General features: G+C 41.3%; 1 protein-coding gene across 1 annotated transcript; it reads right to left on the reverse strand.

Moving 5' to 3' along the window:
- Positions 1 to 5566: 5566 nt before the first annotated feature.
- Positions 5567 to 13350, reverse strand: atg10 (ATG10 autophagy related 10 homolog (S. cerevisiae)). Its single transcript, XM_088350214.1, has 6 exons — positions 13246 to 13350; positions 13036 to 13167; positions 11518 to 11686; positions 9975 to 10072; positions 8130 to 8227; positions 5567 to 7657 (listed from the first exon to the last, which is right to left on the reverse strand). Exons 1-6 carry the CDS (start codon positions 13348 to 13350, stop codon positions 7522 to 7524), a joined length of 738 nt encoding a protein of 245 aa, XP_088206340.1. The 3' UTR covers positions 5567 to 7521.
- Positions 13351 to 14314: the final 964 nt, after the last annotated feature.

Consider the following 14314-nt stretch of genomic DNA (forward strand, 5'->3'; position numbering starts at 1 on the left):
TTTTGGAGGTCATTACTGTCCTCCCAACTAAGCTTTCAAGGAAATTCATATCAATCATTGCACAAGAGGAATTACTAGAAATAGTTAAAAATCAAATAGCTCCAATTTAGACGAAGTTTGTCTTTCTTTGGCACTGTTTCATAATTAAGGAAGATTTTTTAGCCAGCTTTATTGATAACCTGTGTCTGAAACAATGTCTGCCCGGACGCCCGGGGCGTGCATCTTTTATGTCGGGCGTACAACTTACAAAACGTCTTCCCTCGGGTGGCCGACAACTTTTTCAAGAAAGGAAGAAAAAAAAAAAAGGAAAGATTTTTTTTCAAATCAAACGTTCGCTTTATTCCGATTTTGAAATCTTCATTTGGTTTGGAAATTTGGTTCTATTGCCAATATGCAAACTCGGCAGCCAATCAGAAGCCTGCGTCGAATAACTTTCTGCTTTCGGATTTTCCTGAGCGTTATAAGGTCGTGCATTTGCATATCATTTTTCAAAGTAGACGCACAGAGAACACAGGAAAAATGAAGAAGTGGTTAGGAATTGTTAGGATTTGTCAATTTAATGGCGCTCTTACTCGTGGTATTGCAATAAGACGTTTTCCATTGTGTGATGTCATTACGCACGCGCCATTTTTCGTTTTGCTAATTATAATAATAATAATAATAATAATTTCCTTGTATTGTCATTCTGTGTAACAATGTACACAGAACGAAATGTCGATTGCACCTGACCCGTTGTAGCGAGCCGATGCAGCCGCAGCCAACAGAGGGCGCCGCCGACCACTTTTTAAGTCTTAGGAATGACTCGGCCGGGGCGCGAACCACCGACCTCCCAGTAATTGTTGATCGCCCTGTTGTTGTTTGCTTGCTGTTGAGGAATAAATATGCTTAAAGGCTGAACCACAATGTCCTGCTTATCTTCTCACACATAAGGAAACTGCACACTCTGACACAGGGGTCAGGAACCTTTTTGACCCAAAGAGCCATAAAAGCAAAAAATGTTTTAAAAGAAATTGAGAGAGCCACATCATATATTTTCAGACAAAATTGAAAAAAACTGCCAAACACGCTCTCTAGACAAAAGCTAATTCTTCAGCACATTTTATTTGACTGTGTGTCATTTGATGATTTAATCAAATGTATGAAATGATAATCATGCCAAATCCTGTGTCCCAAATCAATGTCAATATGCCATTTACAATTTGTTTTCCATCTTCAGTTAAGAAGAATTTTTTTCCATTAAATGTGTCCTTAATAACAGTTTCAAAACAATGCGCATGCAAAGTTCTTTTGTAAAAATGTCACAAATGACTGCAAAGGATAAGCATATCGTCATATTCACTTTGGGTGTAGACTGCACTGAGCGAGAGAGAGAGATAGAAGTGCCTTGCGCTGTGTGCAGGGATCCGCCCACCTGTACTGCTCACCCAATCAAAGTCGTTTGCTAACGTTTTTATTTATCAGTTGAAATGGTTTCTTATCGAACTTGTGCATTAAGTTGCTTCGGCTTTATATGGACCAAAATCGGGATGAAATCACTTGACTTTAGAACGCCAAAGAGAGATGTGCAATTGTTACATTTTATCTTGGAGCCACATGTACTCATGAAAAGAGCCATATATGGCTCCCGAGCCATAGGTTCTCTACCCCTGCTCTGACATATCCTTACCAGGAATCAAGACAAAACCTCATCCCCAGAAGAAAGATTCAAAAGAAGCTAACGAAATTCATGACGCTCCAAAACGTAAACGTACATTAAAAGCATCGTGGAAAGAGGAGTTTGCGTGGCTTGTAGCAGACAACGCAACGCAAACATTGCATAAATGAAAATTAGTAAATACAGGTACATATTAATGGCAGATGGAAAACAGTGATGTCATATACATGCAATAAATGTTACAAGTAGATTTACAATAAACTTAATTTTAAAGTGTTGTTCTGTTATACATTCTGATCATCGGTCCTTCATACTTTGCGACAATGTTTTTTTTTTTTTTGTAACTAGTCGTCTTATTGTGTTTCACGTTGGGAAAAATGGGGCAGGCAACTTTTCAGATTTGGCTGCCCTGGTGTCCGGTAACTTTTTGTCATGAGTTTCAGACACTGTAAACACCAAAACTCATTATCAGAAAACACAAGAGAAATGGATAAGTGGTTAGGAATCAAGCCAAAACCTCAGCTACAGAAGAAAGATTCAAAAGAAGCTAACGAAATTCATGACGCTACAAAAGGTAAACGTACATTAAAAGCATCGTGGAAAGAGGAGTTCACGTGGCTTGTAGCAGATTTTGCATGAAGGAAGATGAGTAAATCTGATGGTAGATGGAAAACAGCGATGTCATATAGAGTAATTCCTAGAAATATTTCTGTTTTTAAAAATCAAATAGCTCCAATTTAGATGGAGTTTGTCTTTCTTTGGCATAATTTCATCATTAGGGAAATATTTTTAGCCAGCTTTATTGATGACTAAAGAAGGTGCTCACTAAAAGATGTGGTTCTTCGTCATGGTTTCAATCAAATAGGGAAACCTTCGAGGTTGCATCAAAATCCCTGGTTCCTGGTTTATTTTCTATTTCTTATTCATTTTTTCTCATAGAAATATCACACTTTATTCTACACGAACTTGACTCCCTCAAACAATAGTTCATTTAGCAATTGTTTGGACCTGTTGGTACATGTTCTTCAGGTATTTGGGGTTATGTGATGAGGTTGCACTCAGCATCAAAATTATAGGACAGATCTGACACATTTAAGGTGTCGTTTTATAATAGTTATGTTTAAGGAATGGCAGGAATCCAGCACCACTCATCATAAAAGGACACTGTGTAGAGAGAGTCCACTCCTTCAAATTTCTGGATGTGCACATCTCCGACGACCTCTCCTGGTCTGCAAACACCAGAGCGGTGGTAGGGAAGGCCCAACAGCGACTGCATTTCCTGAGAGTGCTCAGGAAAAATCATCTAAAACAGCAGCTGCAGGTGTCCTTTTACAAAGCCACAGTGGAGAGCATTCTAACGTACTGCCTTTACGGTGTCAAATGCTGGGTGCCCACCACAACCCGGAGAAAGAATCCCAGCTCTCAAAGAAAGACCTTGTCGATCTTATACGATTCCGGTCCGGTCATCACCCTTCCCTCCGAAGATGGCAGCATTTGACGGGGAAATGCGAAGACGATCTGTGCCGTCTCTGCGGTGAGGACGAAGAATCGGCCGAGCATCTCTGGCTACGGTGCCCTGCACTCCAGTCTGCCCGATACCACCGCCAGCTGGGATTCTCCTTCGGAGAATTACTGAGCCTCACACAAGAGAGTCTAGCGCTACTAAGGATTATCCTTAGGCGCCTTGAGTGACTCAACAACAACAACAACAGCAGCAGACAGGAAAACGCTCCAGAGGGTCATCAAAACAGCCCAGAAAATCGTTGGTTGCTCTCTGCCCAGTCTGGAGGACATTGCCTGCTCTTGCTACCTCAGTAGAACAGAAAACATCATCAAGGACTTTTCTCACCCAGGGCACCATCTCTTCGACCTGCTGCCTTCCGGCAAGCGCTACAGGTCACACAAAACAAAAACAGACTCAGAGACAGTTTCTTCCCCAGAGCCATTAACACCCTAAACACACACCGCACAAAAAACTGAAAAACTCTTGCAAACACACTACCTTATACGAACGTAAAATGGTACTCATGTCTGTGTTTCTTGCACAATGTTGACTGCACTATGTTTACTGCTCACCTTGCACAATGTTGACTATTTTTTTTGCACTAAATGCATATGTTGACTATTTTTTGCATTATGATAACTATTTTTGTAACAAATACATATTGCACAAACCCTTACAATACCAAACTGTATGTAACATCCTACATGCCGACATTTATTGTGTAAATATGGTGTAAATTATAACTATAACCTTATCCTCCTTGTTTTATAACCTTATCTTCTCTGTTCCTTTATCAATGACAATAAAGGTATATTCTATCCTATATTCTATTTGTATAACCCTTAAATTACAAGAAGTCTCAAATGGCTAAATCATAAACAATTATTATATATTACTCTACCCTCTTTTCTTGAAAACCTTAGTGAATTAGTGTACATTTTCCCCTCAAAATTGATTCGGCCTGAACATATTGTTGTTCTAATGAAGCGTGTCAAAATATTTTCCCGCTTGACTTGATGGGTTGATGTTTTTGTATGATTAAAGAGATAACCAGCACCATCTAACGGTCACAACCGAGCACTACAAATATAATTAGTAATTCACTCAAATTGAGCTAACTGGTACGCGAGTGCCCTCTACCGTCCACGACAAGTGGAGTTTTCAATTCTTAAGTTAAAGCAAATAGGGAAAGCAATTTCTTTTCAATACGTCTCATCTCATTAGCCGTACCGCTTATCCTCATTAGGGTCGCAGGGGGGCTGGAGCCCATCCCAGCCATCTCCAGGCAGTGGGCAGGGGACACCCTGAACTGGTTGCCAGCCAATCGCAGGGCACACGGGGACAGACAACTCATTCGCTCATTCACACCTAGGGACAATTTGGACCGGCCAATTCACCTGAAACGCATGTTTTTGGAAGGTGGGAGGAAACCAGAGTGGCTGGAGGAAACCCACGCAAGCACGGGGAGAACATACAAACTCCGCACAGGAAGTCTGGAGCTGGATTTGAACCCACGACAGATTCCCATGACATGAACTGTGCCGCACAAGCGCTAACCGCAGGAACACGTTTGACTCAAAGAGCCAGGAAAGCAAAATATTTAGATTTTTTGGGGGGAGAAAGCCATATTATATATTTTAAGACAAATTTTCACAAACACGAAAACCCGCACTTTTTATTTCACTGTGTGACGTTCTGGCATGTTTATTCCCTGTATTTTCTTCCATATTGAAATTAAAATACAACTTAAATTTCTTTCTCTCACCTACAGTTAGTGTTGATGTGCTTGACTGGGGTTTTGGGGAGTTTACAGTTTGTTGTGTGGGTTTTCATCATACAGTGTCTCAACAGTTGACATACATTGTTTAATAAGATTCCATTTAAGCGATTTCTTTAGCGATGTGCAGCCAAAATGAATTTGTTGATGTGAATGAATAAATGAATGAAAACTTTATTTCGAACATTAAAATAAAAACAGAACAAAAACTATCTCAACAACCAAATAATGTTACATAACATGTTGGAGAAGGGGTAGTAAGAAGCAGATGCTTATTTTCCCTACCCCTTCATCTTCCCTATTAAATACACAAATGATCATAACAACAATAGTAATAATACTAGACAATTCCCGCGGCAACTATAAGAGTTGTGATGGATCTGGCACATGTTGGTAGAAATAATAATATAATAATAATTTCCATGTATTGTCATTCTGTGTAACAATGTACACAGAACGAAATGTCGATTGCACCTGACCCGTTGTAGCGAGCCGATGCAGCCGCAGCCAACAGAGGGCGCCGCCGACCACTTTTTAAGTCTTAGGAATGACTCGGCCGGGGCGCGAACCACCGACCTCCCAGTCTCAAAGCGGGCGCCTTACCATCTAGGCTACTGAGCTGGTATAGAAAACCGGTAGCGTTGAGTTGTTAGCATTATGAGTTAGCATAAAGTTATTAACTCAGAGATACATCTGTCATTTTTTACTTGGTACTATGGGGGGGGCTCCATTCAAGTTTCTAGGTACTTACTTGTCAGCTGACCTCACATGGACTGTCATGCTATTGATATTCTAAAGTCAGCCAGACAAAGGCTCTACTTCCTTCGTCAACTCAACTCATTCGGAGTCCGTCAATTCATTCTAGTTGATTTTTATCATGCTATCATTGAATCCGTTTTAACTAGGTCAATCACAGTTTGGTTTGGTCGCGTCAATCAGAAAGAATTGTCAAAGATGGAATCAGTAGTGAGGACGGCAGAGGAAATAATAGGTACTGGCCTCCCGTCCCTGCAAAATATCTACATCGAACGAACTACAAAACGGACACTAAAAATGATGGACAATCCCAATCACCGTGCTCACAGGTACTTTGATTACCCGCCGTCAGGTCGCCGTCTTCGCTCCATTAGGAGAAAGACGACACGTCTTAAAGAGAGTTTTTACCCTTCCGCTATTCGCATGTTCAACGAGAAATGATTACCGTAAATTCCGGACTATAAGCAGCTACTTTTTACCAAAACGTTCAACCCTGCGGCTTATTCAGTGATGCGGCCAATTTATGTCATTTTTCCAACAGCCGTCAGCGAGTTCAAGGCACATGACGCAGCTTACAAGCTAAACGCAATCGAGCAGTCCGATAAAGAAGGAAACAGAGCTACTGCACGCAAGTTTGCGAGCGTGTTGCTAGCGTGTTTTTGAATAAGGGAGCGTGGGACGACGTCTATATGACTAAGCCTCTTTCCCATACTAAAGGTAGACAACTTTGATGACGTCAGTTATAGGGAGGAAGATGAGAACGGTTTACCTTGATTTCGACATTTACGGTATGTTGTTTTTAACAGACCCGTTAACTGTATTGCGAGCGTGTTGTTAGTAGCGTTTTGCTACCCTTCACAGGCACGGTTTGGAATGAAAGCTATAATATTATTATTAAAGCTTTGAAAACTCTCTCGGTGTACCGTCTTTCTTTGTAAATATGTGTAACCCATGTATAGTATGTATTTGCAACTGTATATTTTTGTCATGCATTTATTTTGGACACTTATTCTGATAAGTCTTACGCTGACCAATTAAAAAGAAGGGGCGTAACAGACGCGGGGGATGACGGGAAGTGGGGACCAGTAAAGGTGAGTGTTTGTGGACACGGCAGACAATAGTAGATATATATTTTTCCCACCCTTACCTTTGGAAATATAGACTTTTTTTTTCCTTGGATTAGTTTCAACGGGCACTTGGACTCTGCAGGTCTGCATCAAATCTTAACTACTGGTATCATCTTCCGTTGATTTTGCCGGCTGTGGTTTTAGAACTGTAACTTTATTTTCAGTTAAAATTGCGGGACTCAAAGTAGGGTTTGGGTTAATTTTGTGATTGTGTTACATGTTTTAATGTGGGCACAAGTGGCTTATATATAGGTGCGGCTTGTGTAAGTACAAAAGCGGTTATCCTCTTAAAATGTGGTGGGTGCGGCTTATAATCAGGAATTTACGGTAGGTTAGATTATGTATAGCATTATTATGCGAACGATGTTCTTCCAACCTATTCTACTCTAGTCTTGCTATTTACATATCCTTTTTTTTTTTCAAACTATTCGATATAAATACCTTGTATTATGCACTACAATATCTTCATTACTTTATTCTTTTTACATCTATTTATCATTATTTAGGGTTCGCGTGTCAAATAATTTCTTGTATATATCATGTTTATGGTTTATACTGGCTGACTAAAGGTTTCCTTCGGTTTCCTTCAAACTCCAGAATTGACACGTTTGAAATACAACAAGTCATTTGTCAAACCAACAACCCACATAATAAAACGGGGTACACAAACATTGTGCGGTCACTTCTTAATGGATCTCTACTCTCAAGAATGTGAACAAGAGTCAATGGAATTCCTCTTCTCAGCAGGATGAGGCTGGAGGGTGGAGTAATTCAGAGAAACATCCAAGCCTACCAGGGGTCCGACCACGCTGAGCCATGTCAAAATGTAGTTCGCCTTCCTACATGTGCATTAAACACACACAAATGTGTTGAAACTGAAAATATGTGACCACGAATTGCAGTGTATTTAAACATAAAAATGGAATGTATCTACCGTAAATTCCGGACTATAAGGCGCAACTTTTTTCCCAAACTTTCAACCCTGCGGCTAATTCAGTGATGTGGCTATTCAAGTGATGAGGACATTCAGTTTCAATCGCGGGATTTAAAGTCGGGTTTGGTTTATGTTTGTGTTACATTTTTTAATGTGGGCGCATGCGGCTTATATACAGGTGCGGCTTGTGTAAGTACAAAATCGGTTTTCCTCTTAAAATGTGGTGGGTGCGGCTTATAATCAGGTGCGCTCTATAGTACGGAATTTACGGTAGTGTTGTATGGAATCACTGGAATTTGAACACTCTGGTGTTACATATTATAGTACACGTAATATTTTGACCTGAACTCATCAATTTATAAACAAGTTCATTTTACCTGTGTTGCTCCATCTGTAACTGCAGCACCGGTTTCATAAAATCTTCTGTTTTACATGGATGAAGCATGAAGAAAGGCTGTCCCAGCAGTGGATGCTCCTGAGACACACAAGCAAAGCACCCAATTGATATAGATCCAGTTATTGGGGGAGCAGAACCACCCACCAAAAGTGAAAATCTGAAAATAGTGGCGCACCTCTCTAAAAGCCCCCAAGGGCAAACTTACCTGGAGATGCGTGATTACCGACTGAGAGTATACGACTCTTACAAAATAACAACTATAGATCAACAAATAAAAACACACAACAGAAAATTGCAGTTGAATGGTTTGAAATGTTGTTAGCTCCCTTCAAACACACGTGAAGAATATTACTAGAATAGCTTTCATCCAGGGCAGCACGGCGGCGCAGTGGTTAGCGCATGTGCGGCACAGTTCATGTCATGGGAACCTCCTGCGTGGGTTCAAATCCAGCTCCAGACTTCCTGTGCGGAGTTTGTATGTTCTCCCCGTGCTTTCGTGGGCTTCCTCCGGGCACTCCGGTTTCCTCCCACGCATTTCAGGTGAATTGGCCGGTCCAAATTGTCCCTAGGTGTGAATGAGCGAGTGAGTTGTCTGTCCCCGTGTGCCCAGCGATTGGCTGGCAACCAGTTCAGGGTGTCCCCTGCCCACTGCCCGGGGATGGCTGAGATGGGCTCCAGCCCCCCCGCGACCCTAATGAGGATAAGCGGTACAGCTGATGAGATGAGATGAGCTTTCATCCATCTTCGCAATATTGCTAAAATTCGCCCTATGCTGTCTCAGTCGGATGCGGGGATTATAATTCACGCGTTTGTTACCTCCCGTCTCGATGACTGTAATGCACTACTCTCCGGTCTCCCGAAGTCCAAAATCAAGAGCCTTCAGCTGGTATAAAATGCTGCAGCGAGGTTTTAAACCAAGACAAGAAAGTTTGATCACATGACCCCGATTTTAGCTAACCTGCATTGGCTCCCTGTTAGCTTAAGATGTGATTTTAAGCTTCTGTTGGTAGTATACAAAATCATGCATGGACTTGCTCCCTCATATCTTTCAGATTTAATTTCCCCCTATGTTCAGGTCCGGAGCCTTCACTTTGAAAATGCTAGTGTACTAGTGATCCCAAGAGCCAAGAAGAAATCCGCAGGTTCGAGAGCGTTCTCCATCCGGGCCCCGGTGCTGTGGAATGCTCTTCCCCCTGAGATTCGATCTGCAACCTCAGTGGAAATGTTTAAATCTAAGCTTAAAACAAACTTCTATTCTATAGCATATAAATAACCTATATTGTATGTTGACAATAAAAGGGGATGGTGTCATAATAGTCTGAATTTTGCAATAGTCTTTGATCTGTGCAGCCCTTTGAGACTCTTTGTGGCTATAGAAATAAACATGACTTGACTTGACTAAGCGGTAGGCCAGACCTGCAGCCAGGTTATTGCTTTCCCTACTGATGCCGCCTCAGTAAATTCTCAGACGCATTAACAATCCACGGAGCACCCCCTGGAGTCTGATTCAATTGATGAATTTTTTTACAATGTATCGAGCCGCTAAAAGTTAACGCTGTCCTTCCCAGTTTGTTTCGATTCGGAGACGTTGACTACGCATGCCCAAACCGGCTATTTGACTGTCAGCCTATCACAGTCGCACACAAGAGACAGTCACACCCACCCAACACCGAGTGTCCTAATCCGTCCCTGCTGTCTATCAGGAACACAATGCACAATCCGTTGATATCAATGACAATAAATACAATTCAATTCAATGAAAAATCCGTGAAGGAGTGAACCAGCAAGAACTGAAATGCGAAGTAGCGCTGGGTCTTTGCACTACCTGTTGTGTTATGGTTGTCAACGGACTGTGTTGCAGTCGTAATTTGAAGTTTGGATGAACACAACTCCACACTTCGTCCATAAAAAGACTTCTCCCATCTATGAACACAAATATTCAAGAAAACAAATAAGCTCTTTGAAAATTTTAGACAGTAAAAATGGTTGGGTCCAAAATAAAAACAAACCCGGATCGAGATAAGTGGACCAATCCATTTTATGGATTTATCTAAAGGAGTACCCCTAGTCTCTATTGTAATGTACTACTCTCTGGTCTCCCGAAGTCTAGGATTAAAAGCTTGAAGCTGGTGGGGCGACAGTGGCTCAGGAGGTAGAGCGCTTGTCTTGGGATCAAGAGATCGCAGTTCGAATCCCGGCTCCTCCGTGTTACATGTCGAAGTGTCCTTGGGCAAGACACTGAACCCTTAATACCCCCAATTAGCAGGTTAGCGCCTTACATGGCTGCACGGCTGCTATTGGGAAATGTGAAGCACACTGTAAAGCGCTTTGGGAAGTCTTGACTTGAAAAGCGCTATATAAATGCCGATCATTTTATTCATTTCATTTACAAAATGCTTAATTAAGAAGAGACAGTTTGATCACATTACCTTGGCTCCCTGTCAGTTTAAGCTGTAATTTTAAGGTTCTGTTGGTATGATACAGAATTGTGCAAGGACTAGCCCCCTCATATAATTCAGATTTAATCTTACTGCTCGGAGAAAATGTGGGTCTACTCGTGATCCCAAGAGCCTAGAAGAAATCCACAGGTTTGTTCTTCATTTGGTCCTCTGTGCTGTGGAATGCTCTAAGATTTGATCTGCAACCTCAGTGGAATAGTTTGAATCTAGGCTTGAACACACTTCTATTATATAGCTTATGAATGACCTATATTTCAGATCGATGATGTGTATTGTTTGTTAACGCCCTTAAAAGATCTATTGCAGCTTGGTCATCCTGGAAGGAGGACTACCTCACGTGTGGTCCCTTCTGAAGGTGTCTTTTTTCTCCTCATGCTGAGGATTTTGAGGTTTTCCTTGCCTTCATGTAGGTTTTAGATCAGGGGATGGCATAATAATAGTCTGTACAGCCCTTTGAGACCTCTTGCGATTAAGGGCTATTAAAAATATGCCTTGACAGAATTTGGAACTCTTTTACCTGCAGCCGCCATCTCCTGGCTTGTGTCATTATTGCAGCCTCAGTCAGCTCATTCATGATGCGCGTGCAAGTATGTGCATTTCCTAGATTACCTCTTTTTTCAAACTTCTTGGGGTTTGGGTTGGCATTTGGACTGTACCTCAAGTAAGCTACTTCTTAATTCCACCATTTTCATGCTACACTAAAAAAAAAAAAATCGGAAAAAGCCTGCAAGGACCAGCATGAGGTCACTCTCAAGAACTAAAACCAAACTTGAAATGAGCATTTACAACCCGCAATGTCCTCCAACTTGGTTTATTCTCCTCGCTCTGTTGGTTAATTGTCAGGATGTGAGCATAGAAATCTAACAGCGCACCCAGTTAGTGAAAAAAAAAGAGAAAAACAAAACTCACCTAAAGTGGAGGCTCTGAAGTAGAGGACAGGAGTATTGTAGCTGCAGGAGTACAGGATGTGATATTCATATTGAAGCACAAGGCTGTTGCCTCTGGACTCTGCATCTTCATATTCATGCTTTAAATTATTATCTTGAACATATACATCCAATTCATCAGCTGCAATGCCCTGCAAGAAAAGAATAGTCTGTGTAGCTGGTTATTTGTCTGTTATCCACAATCGTAATTCAGTGTTAGAAATAAGGGGCAGGAAAATGAGGCGTGAGTTTAGGTATCCTAACCCCAACCACATGGCAAATGTTTGTTTTAGTGTCTTATGACCTGAGGTGAAATGACATTTAGTGTTACCTGTGGTGTTCCACAGGGTTCAGTACTTGGCCCCCTTCTTTTCAGCATTTACATGCTTCCGTGAGGTGATATCATTCGCAAGTATAGTATCAGTTTCCATTGCTACGCAGATGACACTCAACTAAATCTTCTGATGGAGGAATCTGCCACACTAAACTGTGGAAATTTGGAGGCCTGCCTCACTGAGATAAAAGAATGGATGTCACTCAACTTCTTGCGCCATAACTCTGAAAAGACCAAAATGTTAGTGTTTGGTCCATCTAAATGCCGTGACTTGTTCTCAAAAACTACTTTGAACATTGACAAATGTAAGATCACCCAGAGTGACCCAGTTAAAAATGTAGGTGTCATATTTGACCCCGATCCGGCCTTTCAAACACACGTGAAGAATATTACTAGAACAGCTTTTTTTCATCTTCGCAACATTGCTGAAATTCGCCCTATGCTGTCTGATGCGGAGATTATAATTCACGTGTTTGTTACTTCCCGTCTCAATGACTGTAATGCACTACTCTCCGGTTTCCCAAAGTCCAAAATCAAGAGCCTTCAGCTGGTACAAAATGCGGCAGCTAGGCTTTTAACTAAGACAAGAAAGTTTGATCACATTCCCCCGATTTTAGCTAACCTGCATTGGCTCCCTGTTAGCTTAAGATGTGATTTGAAGGTTCTGTTGGTAGTATACAAAATCACGCATGGACTCGCTCCCTCATATCTTTCAGATGTAATTTCCCCGTATGTTCCGGTCCGGAGCCTTAGCTCTGAAAACGCTGGTCTACTAGTGATCCCAAGAGCCATGAAGAAATCCGACAGTGTTTTCCATTGGGTGCCTTGGTGCTGTGGAATGCTCTTCCCCCTGAGATTCGATCTGCGACCTCAGTGGAAATGTTTAAATCTAATCTAAAATAACACTTCTCCTCTATAGCATATGAATAACCTATATTTTATGTTGATAATATGTGTATTATTAGCCCTCATTTAGGTTTTAGATGAGGGGATGGTGTCATAATGGTCTGTAGTTTGCAATAGTCTTTGATCTGTGCAGCCCTTTGAGACTCTTTGTGATTAAGGGCGTCACAAATAAACATGACTTGACTTAACCTTTTAAACAGGTGCATTTTCTAGTTTTGAAATTAGAGTAATTCCGTTAAAAGTTTCAGTCTATCTTTTTACCTGTTCTTGTTGATCACATGTGGTGTGGCAACAAATCTGAGACTTCAAGTCACAAGAGGAGCTCCAAGAAGTCCTGGAATTGACGAAAACTGACCTCAGAGCTGTTTTTCTCAGGTAGCCCTCCTTCGAGCCCTAATAACAGAGATGCTATTCAGTAAAACTTTCAAATATCTTTGTTATAGTTTGTTTAATATGTCAAAATGCCCTCACCTGTACAGACTCCCAACTCCAGCCATCTCTTAATCGATTGGACAGTTTCAGAAAAACCTGACAGCACTGATAGAAGTCCTCCTCCCCTTGCAGACACAAATTCATTTCTGCCCAGGAAAAAAATACATGATATGAGAACTCAGTAGCTCAAGAATCCCAAGTAATGTGAAACTCCAAACGCAAATAAATGGAAATTAAAACAATCACTGGCTTTAATCACCAAATTCAAACTGCAAATATACGCATTGTAGTGGATAGCGAGTCAAGTCAAGTTTATTTGTGACAGTCTTAAGCACAAGATAGAATAGAATAGAATATACCGTTATTGTCATTGTTACAAAATGGGTTGAACGTATTGTAACAACGAAATTGGACGTGGCACTCCCGGTTCACATTTAGCAGTGAGGATAAAAGAAAATAAAGAATATAAAGGAACAAAGAAGATAAAGGTTATAATTTACACAATATTCACACAAGAAATGTGGGCATGTAGGATGTTACATACATACAGTCTCAAAGGACTGCACAGGATTAAAATGACACCATCGCCTGATCTTAAACCAACAAGCGGGCAAGGAAAAACTCAAAACCTCAGCATGACGGAAGGGAAACCTTGAAAGGGGCCTCAAAAGTGGCAATCCCTCTACAAGGATGACCATGGTGAAATCGATTTAGATTTGGGTAACAATACACAAAACATAGTTAGAAAACATAGGTAATATGTTGAAATTTGTCCAGAAAGTGCATGACAGCTATGTCATTGATCTGTGCAGCCCTTTGAGACTCTTTGTGATCAAGGGCTATGCAAATAAACATGACTTGACTCAAGCTTGTTAATGAATAAGAGGATGATTTCAACCACAGTATGTCATCACACTAATAACACAATTGCCTGGAGTCTTTTTAGTAAAAAGAGATTCTAAAGAAAATCTAGATCAAGTTAGGCATGAGGGGGGAAACGGAGCTACACTGTGGGGGTCCCGGCAGCAACGGCCTGGTTGTGGAAAGTAGAAGTAAGAAGGGAGAGGACCCACACAGAGGACTGGAGGATGCTGCTTGGGAGGGTGGG

The sequence above is a fragment of the Urocampus carinirostris genome, chromosome 1 (assembly GCF_059441175.1).
Source record: "Urocampus carinirostris isolate Australia breed hairy pipefish chromosome 1, RoL_Ucar_1.0, whole genome shotgun sequence".
In the NCBI taxonomy this organism is placed as follows: Eukaryota; Metazoa; Chordata; class Actinopteri; order Syngnathiformes; family Syngnathidae; genus Urocampus; species Urocampus carinirostris.